Consider the following 14,255-nt stretch of genomic DNA (forward strand, 5'->3'; position numbering starts at 1 on the left):
TCCTTAAATAGTTAAATTAAATAAGGCCAACTGATTCTGCCTGGGGGTTAGCCTCAGAGGAAAGGCTTGAAGCCACTGAAATCGAAATTGTCAGGAAAACACTGGCAACTTCTCTTTTCACCAGAGCTGTTTTCCCAGGAGTGGCCCACCTGTGGGTGGCGGGAGCAGTGGCGGTCCGAGGGGTGGGTGGTCTCACCTGTCCGGGTTCCTCTTGCTGCAGGTGGACCTGAGCACCATTGGTCGGTGGGGGACAGGCCTGGGGAACATGAAGACCTGCCTGGTGCCCGGGCTGGCCCTCTGCCTCCTGCTGGGACCTCTGGCAGGTGAGGGGCTGCCTGTCCTCCTGTGCTGTCCTGTCTAGGCACTGGAGTACCAGTGGGTGGTGAGGTCCTTCCTGGGGGGCCTCTGGGGTGACTTCTCTCCCTTCCCTCGCAGGGGCCAAGCCGGTGCAGGAGGAAGGAGGTACCGTATTGCTTTCCCGATTCTGGTCTCACGTGTCTGGGGGGCGGTGGGGGAAGAAGAGTGGCTGGGTGGGAGCTGGCCTCCGGTCCAGAGCAGGGGAAGTGGGAGCCCCGGCTCAGGTGTAGGCTGAGCCGCACTGGCAGAGGGACTGCAGCCTCTTCCCTGGGCCCTCTCCTCCAGCCACTGGGGACACACCGGGCAGGAGAGACCCTCTGAGCCCCCGAGGACCCCAGCATTCTCATCTCAGGCCCCTAGTCCCACCTTGGTGCAGAGCATCCGGACTCCAAGGCTGGGGGCTGTGGTGTCGTCCGAATCCCACCCGCATGCCCTGCATCCCGCTCAGTGTCTGCAGGATGGGCCAGACTTCGCCCTTCTCCCCTCCTCTGTCCCCCAGGCCAGGAGTCCTGAGGGGCAGGGCTGGTGTTACCCGCAGCTGCTCCTCAGATGGCCAGGCTCAGTGCCTCCGCGCAGGTGCGGGTGGGTCAGCCCCTGAGCAACTGTTGTCCTCCCTCCAGACCCCTACGCGGAGCTGCCGGCCATGCCCTACTGGCCCTTCTCCACGTCCGACTTCTGGAACTATGTGCAACACTTCCAGGCCATGGGGGCCTACCCCCAGCTGGAGGACATGGCCCGCACCTTCTTTGCCCACTTCCCGCTGGGGACCACCCTGGGCTTCCACGTCCCCTACAGGGAGGAGTGAGCATCCGGGGCAGGGGGGCCCCCAGCCCGTGGGAGTCGGGCCGGCCTCGTACTGAATAAACTCCTGGCTTGAATGCACGACGCACGTGGTGGTCTTCTTGGTTTTCTTAGGAGAAGCATCTCCACTCTGCTCCGCTTACTCTCTCATTTGACAAATCAGCCCGGCCCCTCTTGCCCATCAGGGAACACTTCTTAGAAAGGCCTGTGCATGGTGTCTGTCCACAGAGTACCAACTGCGATGCCCCCTGTCCTCACTGACCCTAGGAGGATCCTCGGAGTGTAGGGGGGGAAACTGAGGCAAGCAGACACCAGGTAACTGCCTGGCTTGTTGACAGGACCCAGGTCCCATCCAGGCAGCTGCGCCCCAGGAACCCCCCCACCCTTGGCCACTGAGCTGGACAACAGGCAGACCCACAGCGGCCTCCCTGGGCTGGACGCCCTGCCGGGGCTCCACCCCTCGCGCTCAGCTCACACCAGGGCAGCCGGTCTGTGGGCATCGCCGAGTGCCTGGGCGCTGGGTCTGCAGGCAGAAGGGCCCCCAAAACATGACCACCAGCAGTGCAGACTCGGGGACTTGGGGGGAGTGGGGCTGCCTGCCCTGGGCAGAGCCAGGATGCCGAGCTTCGGGCCCCGCCCCATCAGGGGGCGAAGAAATCGGTTTAATGGGCTGCAAGCTGCTTGTCTTTAAAATAAAATAATAGAAAATACTCCCTATTTAACTTTAGACACTGGTATTTGTACTAGCATCTAACCATAGCAACCATTACACACAATAAGAATTTTGTAAGGTTTTGTGAAACTCGGGTGCTGCGTGTTCTGCTCGTTGGAAATATGTGATGGAATGAACGCCATCCTGTGTGCAGCCTCCAGGGTCTGCAGGCTGTCCTTTAAGGTGAGTGAGAAGTAGGGGTTATTCTGAGAGTTCTCTCCCGGGACGCTGGCATGGACACCCAGCTGTGCTGGGAGGGACCTGGGAGGGGGAGGGGAGGTGGCCGCGGTGCCCAGGCAGTGGCTACCCACTGGCCCCAGCCGTCCAGCAAGGCTTCCTGCCCTCACTTCTGTCTCCACCTCCTGTGGCCAACGTGTAGCTTCCCTCCCTGTGTCCAGGCTTCAATGTGAAAGAGGAAGAATCTGTTGGCCTAGCCTGTCGCTTTGGGAAAAACCAGTACATTCTTTGTTTCTTTTCCCCCTTGAGCTGGTCTGAGTTTGGTTTCTGTAAATTAACTGCACACACACACACACACACACACACACACACACACATACACACACACACACACACAAAGTCCCGACTCCCATGAGAGTCCACTTGTGGCAGCTGGGCCTTGACCAAACGTACCAGACGAAAGGCACCCTCACCCCCTGGACATGGTGCTGACCTGTGTGTTAATTCATGTGCGTGCGTGTGTGTTTGCGTGTGTGTGGTCATTTTCATGCCACTCGGATTTTCATGCACCCGGTTACGTCAAGCATTGGAGAATGACGGCTCCAGATGCCCCTCCAAAGTGCTCGAAGGACTGCCTCCCGTGCGCCTCCCGGGGAAGCCCCTGGGGTGCCCTGGCCAGAGCTGTGTCCCCTCTTGGACACACCCATGACCACCCAAGACACATAGCTGCATTATTGCGTGTCTTCAAAGTCCCAGCTGCCCTCCTGTTCTCAGAAGAAGAAAAACCCACCCTCAAGCAACCCTCAGCAGACGCCCTACCCGCCTGCCCTGTGGCCCTGGGGGCACCCGGCTCCCCATTCAGGATCCTCTCTGTTCACCTGAGCACACACAGCTCCATTTCCCTTCTGTGCACCCCTCTTGGTTTCCCTTCACAGTCAGACCTGGTGGCGGGGGACCCCTCCAATTCCTGCCCCATGTCCTCAGCTGGCTTCACCCCTCAATGCTTGCTACCAACAAGCACCACTGGCAGCCACTGTCTTCTCATCCCTGCCTCGCCGCTGATGGCCTGGGGGGCCACACGCCCTCTGTGCCCAGCAGTCAATGCCCCTGTCGACTGAAAAAAACGCACAACCTAGAAGTTGAGAATTATGTTTTATTTGGCAGACATACTGAGGACTTAAGCTCAGGAGACAGCCTCTCAGATCTCAGGGTCCTGAAGAGGGAAGGGAGGAGCCAGGATCTATAGTTTTTGCCAAAAAAGACTAGGTAGTTGGGACATCAAAAGATTCCTGCTAATTAAAGAAAACCAGACATCTCAAGTTAATGAATTTAGTGCTTTTCTTTGTACGGGAAGATGCAAGCGTCTGGGCTCACTGAAATTACTCCTTTGATATGTACCTGAACTCTCCTGCGGGCCAGGATCCTACTTCCCTCCATCCTGAATCCCCTCAGGGTGCACAGTGGGAGCCGCTGCAGAGGCTGAGAGGCTAAGGGCCTGAGGGCCTCAACATCCTTTGTTTACTGATATGGCCTGCGACATTCTTTGTTCACACCTGCTGTCCTGGAGCAGTCACCAATAGGGTCCCTTTCACTCTCAAAGGATATGGTCTGGATGTGATCACCCAGCGACAAGCCCAATCCCCTGGTGCTCTGGGGGTCCCCCAAGCCTACCCTGTCCTTCCAGCCCTGTGACATCACTGCCCTGCTTCTGCTCCTCCACAAACATAAACATGTGTCCCCTGGGGCGGACTCTGTGCCCCGCTCTCCTGGAGACCTCACCCCTCCACAGGAATGGGGGTCCCTGCGCTTTGAAACGACTCAGAAGGGGAGTTGGCTGGTACCACGGACTCAGGCTTCACTGGTCTGACTTTCCCTCGGGCACTTGGGGTGACTCGTGTCATGGTGACATTGGAGGCTCACCCACCCGGCCAGTCACCTTCCCTTCTCCCTTGGCCCTGCGCTGTCCACCCACGCCTGACCCGGGGCCACAATCCCTGCTCAATCTAGGCTCAATTCCCGTCTCCCTGGAACCACCCTCCCTTTCCCCTCCCCCCCCACCCCCACTTCTCTGGCAGCTTAGCCCCCAAGCCTACCTACTTCTAAAAGTCTAGCTCAGATATCTCATGCTCTCCTTCCCCACCATCCCTTCCCCTCTCCCTCCTGCCCTCACTTCTCTCTCATTCACATTCTTTTTAAAAACTTATGATAAAATGCATACAATGGAACATTTACTACCTTAACTTTTTTTTTGTTTTTGTTTTTTTTGCGGTATGCGGGCCTCTCACTGTTGTGACCTCTCCCGTTGCGGAGCACAGGCTCCGGACACGCAGGCTCAGCAACCATGGCTCACGAGCCCGGCCGCTCCGCGGCATGTGGGATCTTCCCGGACCGGGGCACGAACCCGCGTCCCCTGCATCGGCAGGCGGGCTCTCAACCACTGCGCCACCAGGGAAGCCCTATCTTAACTATTTTTGAGAGGCATTAAGTGCATTCACATTGTTATGCAACCATCATCATCCATCTCCAGGCTATTTCTTCTCCTCATTAAGCACTAACTCCCCCTCCCCCTCCCCCAGCCCCATTCTACTTTCTGTCTCTATGAATTTGATTACTCCGCGTACCTCATATAAGCGGAATCATACGGTATTTGTCTTTTGGAGATTTCACTAAGCATAATGTCCTCAAGGTTCATCCACATTGGAGCAGCTGTCAGAATGTCCTTCCTTTTAAAGGCTGAATAATATTCTACTGTATGGATGGACCACATTTTGCTCAACCATTGAAATGTTGAGGGATACCTACCCGAGTTCTTTCACATTTTAGCCATTGTGAAAAATGTTGCTGTGAACGTGGGTGTACAAATACCTCTTCGAGACTCTGCTGTCAATTCTTTTGGGTTTATGCCTAGGGTGGAATCCTGGACCATACGGTAAATCTATGTTTCACTTTCGAGGAACCTCCGTACTGTTTTCTACAATAGCCGCACCATTTTACATTCCAACCAACAGCGCACAAGGGTTCCAATTTCCCCACATCCTTGCTAACATTTGGTATTTTCTGGGGTTTTGACAGTAGCCATGCCGATGGATGTGGGGTGGTATCTCATTGTGGTTTGGTTTGTCTTTCTCTGATGATCAGTGATATTGAACATCTTTTCATAGGTTTATTGGCCAGTTATAAATCTTCTTTGGATAAATGTCTATTCCAGTCCTTTGCTGATTTTTTAATCGGACTCCTTGTTTTCTGTTGTTGAATTTTAGGAGTCCTCTGTACATTCTGTATATTAATCCCTTATCAGATATATGGTTTGCAAATATCTTCTCCCATTCTGTGGGTTGCCTTTTTACTCTGTTACCCACGCATACTCTTTAATGGGTATTTCCTGGGCACCTGTCAGTGTCAGGCCCTTAGGTCCAAACTGTCTGTGGCCGCGGTGAAGTCACGGCTTCCCTTGTGTGCCGGCAGCCACGCGGAGACCCCGCCCACCCCAGCCCCAACCAGGCCAGTCCTGCCCGCCCCGACTAATGGAGGAGGGGACCATAGCGTGGAAGGTCCTCCGGCGGCTAGACCTGCCAGATGGTGGGGGACGAAACCATAGAGTCGGCCGTCCTCTCGAGTCTAGACTTGCCAAGGCGGGGCTTGCACCGGAAGAGGGAGTCAGCGGGCCGGAAGTGGTTTGGGGACGCCGGAGCTGCAGGCGGAGATGAAGCCGGCGGTGGACGAGATGTTTCCCGAGGGTGCGGGGCCCTACGTGGATCTGGACGAGGTAAGGCGGGCGGCGCCGGGCCGGGCGGGAGCGGAGCCAAGGCCAGCTGTCGGGCGCGGGCCGGGTCTGGGGCGAGAGAAGGCGGCGGTCTGCGCGGGCGTGCTCGCCGTCCCGGCGGTTCCTATCTCGGGCGAGAGAATGGGGCCTCCGGGAACCCAGTGAGGTGGCAGCCGGGATGGCTACGGGCCGGGGTTGCGGTGAGCGTCGGTGCCTGCGGCCTGGAGCCCCGCAGGAGCGATTGGTGGGGACCCCGGGGACGGGGTTGAGCTCGTGCCAGGTGCTGGGGAGGAGGTAGGCCCCGGCCGGGATGGCGTGCTGTGGCGCGGCGGGGGCGAGTCCCCGTCTGGGAGGAGGGGAGACGAGAGCTCGGCTGACCAACGGCCCTTGGAAAAGAAGCGGCCGCCAGCCCGCGGAGCGGGGGAGAGGGGCGCCTGGCAGGTCTGTGCTCCGCGCGGGGCAGTTGCGCAGGGTGGTTGTGTCACCCCATGCTCTGGGCACAGGGCGTTCCTGTCTGGTGTTGGTGGTGTGTGCTCGGAGTGTCAGGCCGGCTTCGCGGGGTCCGGACCTCGATTTCTCCTTGTCAAACCTCAGGGGGGACAGACCCATTCTGTGTGCTCCTGGGCGTCCCGGGAGCACAGAGAGACGCTGGGTGCCAATTCTTAGTGCATCAAAAGGCGGTGCGGGTTGCTAGAAGCCCCCGGGCTTTGGGGTGGCCCAGCAAAGGCTTAGGAGAGCAGCTGGCTGCAGCCAGATGCTGGCGGCGCGCTGGGGCGCAGGTAGGGGCGAGGCCTGGCGGGATCGGGAGCGAGGCCTGCAGGGTCTAGGGGAGGGCAGGTCGTGCCTGAGAGAGCGGGAATGGGATGGAGCCGGGCAGGTGGGGTTGGGGGGCAGATGGTGCATGGCCTGTAGCCGTCCTGGGACAGGTGGGCCCTCTGCACCGCAGTCCCGAGGCACCTGCACTCACTCCCTGCTTCTCAGCCCTGTGCTCCAGGCTCTACTTTAGGCAAGCGTGGAGTCGCTGGAGGGCTTTAAGGTGCGGAGTGACGGCTCTGACTGGTTCGTGGCGCCGTCGCTCTGGAGGGTTTGGGGTGAGAGAGTGGGGCAGTACAAACAGGGGGACAGGGGGCGCGAGGAGGGTCTGAATGAAGGCAGTGCCTCCAGAGGGAGGTAGGCGCAAACTCCGCAGCTGTGTCACAGGTAGAATCCGCACAGCTTCCTGTGGGGACGGGGCAGGAGGGCGCCTGAGGAGGGAAGGAAGGCTCTGAGAGTCCCCGCTGCTAAGGGAGCACGGGAGGTGCTCTGCCCTTTGAGCCAGCAAGAGGCAGGGCAGACAGCCTGGGGGCGGTCGGGAGTCAGGGTGGCAGCGGGCCTGTGGGCCGGCCGTCCAGGGTGCTGCCACCAGAGGCCTCTGCTCTGGCTGTCACCATGTGACTCTAAAAGAGGCTCAGAACCCTCGCCACGTTGCCCAGCTTTGGTTGTGGCGTTGTTTCACTGCCACCGTTGAGTGGTGGCAGTGGGAAGGCCCGTGATGGCCCCGCCCCCCTCCCCAGAACCCCAGGTCAGCAGGTCGGTTTCTCAGGGGAAATGGTTTAACTCTCAGAAGCAGTCCAGAGCAGAGCAGGGGTCAGGCTCAGTCTTGCGCGCACTCGGGGCCTCTTGTCCAGGTGTGCGCAGCAGGGCTGCTGTTCGGGGCAGCGGCAGGACTCTACGGAAAAGGCGAGAGGAGTCGAGGACGTCCGACCCGAGGGGACCCTCGCCGTAATTCCTTGGAATGCCGCCTCCCCAGCCCTGCGCGCGCTCCCTCCCTTCCCCTGGACTAAATGTTGTCTCCGGCCTGGACACTTTCTGCCCAGGAGTGGTGTGGAGCCTGCGTGGCACTTACACCACTCGTTCTCTCGGAAAACCCCGCTGCCCTGAGCTTTCCTTTCCTTCCCCAGGCAGGAGGCAGCACCGGGCTCCTGATGGACTTGGCGGCCAATGAAAAGGCAGTTCACGCAGACTTTTTTAATGGTAAGGACGCTGGGATTGGCTGGCCGGTTTTAATCTGTTTCTTCTGCAAGTTATGCAGTGGAGCAACTTCGTGACCTGAGTGACTTGGATCGTAGACCAGTAAAGGCCAGGTCCTGTGCCATTCTTGGAGCGCCACGCAGCCCTGTTTTTCAGGAGGGAAAAAAGCTTCCAGTCTTATGTTCCAGTTGTTGAGTTTGAGCCATGAACGTGCACTTGGACACTGAAACTGTAGCAGGGTCTGGTCCGTCTGGCTTTCTCGTCTCCCCTCTCTCGCGATGGCTGGTTTGCTTTCCTCTCCCTGTTCGCCCCTGGGTTCCTGTCCCCTGGGCTCTGCCTGTGCAGAGTGGCAGCCGCACTCCTGCTCTTCTCCGCCCCTTTTCTCTGACACCGGGAGCTACTCGCATGTAAGGGCTTAATGCTAGCTTCAGGAACATGGGTGGAGTTTTACCAAATAAACAGTGAGAAACTAACTTTATAGGAAGTCTTCATATACGTTTGAGGGGGTCCTTCTCGTGTCCCCTTCTGGTTTCTTAAGGCCTTGTTCCTATAGAGTATGTTCATCCCTACCAAGGGTTAAATCATAAGAAACACAAGCTCGCTTTCTTAGGAGAGTAAAGTGGTATTTTATCTCTCACCGTCCGTCTGTCATCCAGGGTGCCCGCCACTACAGAGAACTTTCGTCACTAGTTAGTGGCGGCCAGGATGTTGCCTTGCCATGTTGGTTTTCAGGGGCCCCGAACCTCTGTGGCGCCCGAGCCCGTGTTGCTTTTTCTGGCTGCTTTTCAGGCGTTGTTGCCTAACGAGAGAAGCCAGGCTGCTGCATGAGGGCAGCCTTCCCGGGGAGCCCAGCTGCTCTCCCCAGGCAGCGTCCCCGCAGGACTGAGGGGGGTGACGTTTGTTAAGTTCTCCGGGGGAGCAGGTGTGGGGAGCACGGGGTGCAGAGCCGCCGCTAGGACCTCACCCGGGTAGGGGTGTGTGGTCCCCAGTACGGCACGATCCACTCACACTTTGAGGGTCTCCTTGCAAGCCCCCCTCCTCCTCTGCCAGCCCGGGGCTTAGAGACAGTTGGCTGATTTCCACCTACAGCCCTTTAATTCTGACAGAGCACCTGTGAGAAGGGCCCAGGCCTTCAGGCCAGGTGAGCACGGGAGCGGATGAGGGCGCTTCTCCCTCCGAGTCCGAGTCCGGCAGGGAGGAGAAGGGGCGCAGGCGAGCAGACGCTGCCCGGCAGGTTGTGACGGCCCAGGTGTGCCGGAAGCCGTTCCCGCGAGGAAGCCGAGTGGCCTTTGGAAGGACTTGTCCGTAGTCCTTTTCACTCATGATTGAACAGATAGGTTTTGATGGCCTGTCGTCCCCTAGGCAGTGGAGTTCAAACCCCAAGCGAGGTTCGCTCTGCTCACTCACTTTTACAGAATGGGAGCGCTAGACAGGGTGGGCCGGGACGGCTCGGGGCGAGAGCCCAGACAGGTGGGCGCAGGGGGAGAGTGGCGGAGCTGCGGGACCACAGGCCAGGCCAGGCCAGGCGGTGGCAGAGGCGGGCACCGGTGGGGCCGTCCGGGGGGCGGGGCGGGGCGGGGCAGGAGGTGCCTGGGTGCCTTTCCCCGGGGAGCAGGGGTGTGGGGACCAACCCGTCCTCCTAATGGCTCTTCGCTTACTCTGCACATTCTCAGTGCACGGTACACGTGAGTGGCTTTTTCTCTTCTTGTGAAAGTAACACATAACCCGTGGTGGGGATGTAGGAAATATACAAAGAAGTAAACAGAAGGACAAATAACCATGAGTTTGGCTTTGACCCCCTCGCAGCATGCAGCGCGCTGTGAATTTCTGGCGTTTCTTCTAGTGGGAATGGTGATCAGGCTGTGTTTCTCAAGCTTAACTATAGGTCAGACTCTCTTAAAGGGAGTCGTTCTCACAGGGCTCTGTCCCTCCACCGCCTTTCTCCCCCCAGCTCTGCAGTTTCCTGCTCACGGCTGGGAGCCGCAGGCAGCTTCAGCCCACCTCCCCTGCCCTCCACACAGCGTTGGGGAGAGCAGAGCCCTGGCCGTACTCACGGGCATGCAGTCACGGCTGTGAGGGGTCGCCCACGTGGTCCAGAACACGCCCTCGTGCATTTTCTTAAGATTGTCATCTAAATAGAAACAAGAGTAAAGGTGCACTCTGGACTGCTGTCCCTTTGGACTGTCTGAGCCCCGGTTGGATAAAATTGATAAAATTGAGAACCTGTCCTGGGAAAAGTCCTTTATCAGATTGTTCACTGTTTTCTCTCTAGTTTTGAATGACCATATACCTCATTTTATAGTTATTTCCTCAGCTGTAGACCTCGTGTGCCCCATCAATGTGTGATTTTGCTCATTTTGTAGATTTTGAAGATCTCTTTGATGACGATGATATCCAGTGAGGTGTGTCCGGCGGTGCGTTTGCTCAGGCTTTGCCATGCCGTGGTGTGGTGGATCGCCTCAAAGGACAGTTTTAGATGGTTCTGGAGAACTTGTGGAAATCACTTGAAATTCGGAGATGGTTAACGAAGAAGGAAGAGATAGTTTTAACCATCTGGATGAAGCCTGTTAATCTCTGAATGTGACCGCCTTTTGTCCTTAACTTCAATTAAAAAAGTGATGTTATTCCTTGCAGGGTGATTTTAATGCTTGCGTTTTTGAGTGAATATTACAATCCCTAGACGTCTCCGTGTGCATACGTGTACATGCATGCCTGTGTTCCATGCTAAGAGAAACAGGTCTCAGCATAGAAATACATGGTGCACTTTTTGTTTTTGCGGTACGTGGGCCTCTCACTGCCGTGGCCTCTCCCATCGCGGAGCACAGGCTCCGGACGCGCAGGCCCAACGGCCGCGGCGCACGGGCCCAGCCGCTCCGCGACACGTGGGATCTTCCCGGACTGGGGCACGAACCCATGTCCCCTGCATCGGCAGGCGGCCTGTCAACCACTGCGCCACCAGGGAAGCCCCACATGGTGCACTTTTTGCTCTGTGGCCTTGAGTAATTCTGACAGCTCACGGTTGCTAACGTGGTGTTTGTGTTAGACCCGTAAGCGGTGCAGGCCGGCTCCTGGAAGTGCCTGTGAGACCTTACTCGGGTCCCACCCCTCCCCTGGAGGCACATGTAGCTGCGTGTTTCCCCTCCTAATGTCAGAGCAGCTGCTGTCCCCACATCTGAGGCTGGAAGAAGCAGGGCAACTCGATAATGACTCTGGAAGAGACGCCTCCTACCTGAGAAATGCGTGCGTTGGTCCATCTCCAAGGAGAGCGCAGCACCTACGGGGGAAGTTTCTTGCTGGTCCAGCTCAGCAATTGATAATGGTTGTAAACACTAAGATTACTATTTAATATCAGGCTCGAAGTGAAGAATGTTCCTTCGCTAAGGAAAGGCCCAGGGCACATGGCTTCATCGGTCCCCACAGCTCAGAGTCGAGCAGAGCCACGTAGATGAGTTGGGATGTGCTGACCTTCCCCGTGAGAACTGCCGTACGGAGCACCTCGATGGCCTGGTTATGAAAGACATTTCACCGAAGACCAGGTGAGATTTTAAACAGAACGAGACGTTCCCTCTGCCTGTTTTCTCATGAGTGCCGAGTGGGCTTCTGCCACTTAGCAGGCCTGTCCTGATGGAGCTCGGCCCCCGGGAGGGAGGGCCAGTCATCTAGCGCGGCTCAAGGGGCTGACACGAGGGCAGCGACCCTGGGAAGACCAGCTTGGGAGAAACTGGGAACACCCTTCATTTGAAGCCCCGCCCTGTGTCGGGATTCGGGGCTACATCTGTGTCAGACTCACAGCTCAGATCTGCAGCCAGAGTGACAGGGCCTCCAGGCGAGCTGCACGGCCTGACCTCAGGGAGAGACATCTGCTTGTCCTTGAGGTCAAGTCACAGGCAGCTACGTTTCCTCAGCGGGCTCCTCAGAGCAGGCCCGGAAGGCTCTGTGGGGAGCACCTGGGCATTTGGGTGAGTCCTTAGCCAGCAGGTGGTTGCCCTGCAGCCGGCTCAGTTGAGGCCCTTCGGGGCACTTCACCGTGTTAAGGGCGTGGTGACAGCTCAGGCCGGTGGCGCCCCGAGTTGTCCCTGCGTCGAGCATGTCACCGAGGAGCAGTGGTTGTGCCCCATCAGCTCCCCTGCCTCAGGCCTCTGTTCCTCGTTGGTAGACACAGCCCTTGGTCCCCGCGGTGCCTTCTGGTTCAGGGTCTGTGGTCTTCAGCAGGGAGGAAGCAGCCCAGGCAAAGGAAGGGCTGCCGCGGGCCCGGGTGAGGAGCTGGCCTGTCCCTGCCAGGCCGCGGCTGTAGGACCCCAGCGGGCTCCGTGTTGGCCTCAGAGTTTCAGACCAGTCTGGTGCTCAGTGAACGTCAGCTGTGTGTGTGTGTGTGCGCGTGCGTGCGCGCGTCGGTCTTTTGCACTCTCAGGCCTCTGCTTACGCGCTAGGCTCTAGGCCTCCTTTGCTTTCACAGAACCCTCGCAGCTTCCTCAGTACCGTGAGGCCGCGGTTCAGAGTCCCTTCCTTTCTTCCTCCTCTCGCTGTGGCTTGGCCGGCACCTGGGGGAGCGGTGGCTCCCTCAGGAGATGCTCATGCCTTTGACGAGGAAACTCTAGCCGTTGTCCGTAGTGTGTTTTCGCTCACAGTGACAAAGCACGTGTTTTTCACTTTCTGTTCCTAACTGCCGGGGTCACAGGGATCGGCCTGCGTGCCGGGCTGGAAAGCCCACGGCAGAGGGAAGCTGTACCGCCTTCCCCCGCAAGCTCGGCTGCCAGCCGGCTGCAGAACAGAGGACGGCAAAGCACGACTCCGGCCGGAGTGCCTGCGGCCACCGGGAGAAGAATGGGCGGAAGGCGAGGGAGACTCCTGGGGGCTGGAGAAGAGACAGGAGGGAAGCATCCTGCATTGGAGTCCTTGGAAGCGAAAGAAAGGAAGAATTTGTCGGAAAGCTGTGGAAGACAGGCGAGCAGAGGGCCCCGGGGCTCAGGCCACCTGTGGGCGCACCCGCCTGTTGGCTTCTCGGCCCAGGAGGTCTTCATCCACACGGGAGGTGTGGTTCCCACGGTGCCCTGCTGTTCTGCTGCCAGCGCCACCCCGCTGGGGGTTGAGGGTCCGCAGCAAGCACTTGGGAAGGCCTCTGATTGGCGCACCCTCTGTCCGTCCCACTCCCTGGCCCGTCGGCAGTGTCCACGCTTCTCGCTGTGAGCCAGGAGGGCAGCACCCACTCACAGCTCGCAGGATTGGGAAGGCCCTTTCCTCTGGGGGAGGGTGCACATGGGGGCCGCCGCTCGGTAGCTGGGGTGGGGACCTGGAGAGTATCATCTGCTAAGGTGGGGTGTTGTGGATCCTTGGGAAGCTGCGGGCTCTTGGAAGGTAGGATTCCATGAAGGGAGCCCTTCCTAAGCCACGTGATCAAGCGCGTGGCTTTTACACGCTTTGGTTTTTGAGAATCTGGGTTTGGGGAGGTAACCGGAGAATAGAACTGTTTTGATGCTTTGAGCTGTTGGAGGACTTCAGTCATGGCCTTTGAAGAAACCATCTGCTTCCCCTGCCCTTAGAGTTCTCCTTCTTCCCGGGTAGAGGGAAAGCGTTCATCCCACGGTCAGCCTTTGCACTGGCCGCTTGTTGGGTAGAAAGGTGCTCGGGAAGCCGCCGGGGAGAGGCGACAGGCCTCTGATTCTTGGACGAACACTGAGCAGCCGGGTTAGGGGCACTTCCAAACAAGTCACATTTTTAAGAAGCCACGTTATTGACTTTAGAAAATTCACTGCTGTGAATTCTGCTTGGAGCCAAGATGAGAAAGTGCTGAGAAAAGGATGCTAAAATAAAAAGCTCCTTTGTCCCTCAGGAGGCCAGAGGTGGGCCTTCGGGCGCTTTCCACTGGCTCTCGGGGCCTGGGTCTCAAGAGTCCGGGCCTCAGCAGGGGGCAGAGGGCGAGGCCCCCAGTGCCCCGCACAGCTCCGCCCGCGCTCCTCCCCGACAAGGCTCACGGGACGAGCGGCTTCTCCACGAGCGTCCTGAGGCCTCCATGTCACTCGTCCACCCCCAGCGTCAAGCCGGGGTCAGTACTGAATGGTCACGGCCGCGCTGAGGGGTCTTTTAGGTGCCTGTGTTGTGTGTGAATAATTATTATCTGATAAGTCACAAAATAAACTGCTCATAAGTGGCTTTAATGGCTGTCATCACGAGGGAGTGTGATTCCGTGGAAACAGCAAGGGCTCTGCAGTCAGAGAGGTTGTCCAGGGGAGGGGACAGTGGAGTGATGTCCAGGACAGTCAGCTGACCTGCAGGGTGACTGTGCTAGAAGACAGCTGGTCCCTTTGTCCCTGCACCTGAGCAGAGTGTCCCCCACGTGGCAGGTGCTCGGCGCATGTCTGATCCATGTAAACAGACAGCGGTGTAATAATCGAGTCCTGGTGCTGCTGGGAGGGGAGAAACCTGACCCAGAGGGGT

General features: G+C 58.1%; 2 protein-coding genes across 2 annotated transcripts; both read left to right on the plus strand.

The window, feature by feature from the left end:
• The first annotated feature begins 265 nt into the window (after positions 1-265).
• OTOS (otospiralin) lies at positions 266-1,162 on the plus strand. The gene is made up of 3 exons (XM_033860360.1): positions 266-323; positions 436-462; positions 978-1,162. Exons 1-3 carry the CDS (start codon positions 266-268, stop codon positions 1,160-1,162), a joined length of 270 nt encoding a protein of 89 aa, XP_033716251.1.
• A 4,499-nt stretch (positions 1,163-5,661) lies between these two features.
• COPS9 (COP9 signalosome subunit 9) lies at positions 5,662-10,453 on the plus strand. The gene is made up of 3 exons (XM_033859437.2): positions 5,662-5,813; positions 7,751-7,823; positions 10,184-10,453. Exons 1-3 carry the CDS (start codon positions 5,751-5,753, stop codon positions 10,219-10,221), a joined length of 174 nt encoding a protein of 57 aa, XP_033715328.1. The 5' UTR covers positions 5,662-5,750; the 3' UTR covers positions 10,222-10,453.
• Positions 10,454-14,255: the final 3,802 nt, after the last annotated feature.

This window comes from Tursiops truncatus, chromosome 7 (genome assembly GCF_011762595.2).
Source record: "Tursiops truncatus isolate mTurTru1 chromosome 7, mTurTru1.mat.Y, whole genome shotgun sequence".
Taxonomy (NCBI): domain Eukaryota; kingdom Metazoa; phylum Chordata; class Mammalia; order Artiodactyla; family Delphinidae; genus Tursiops; species Tursiops truncatus.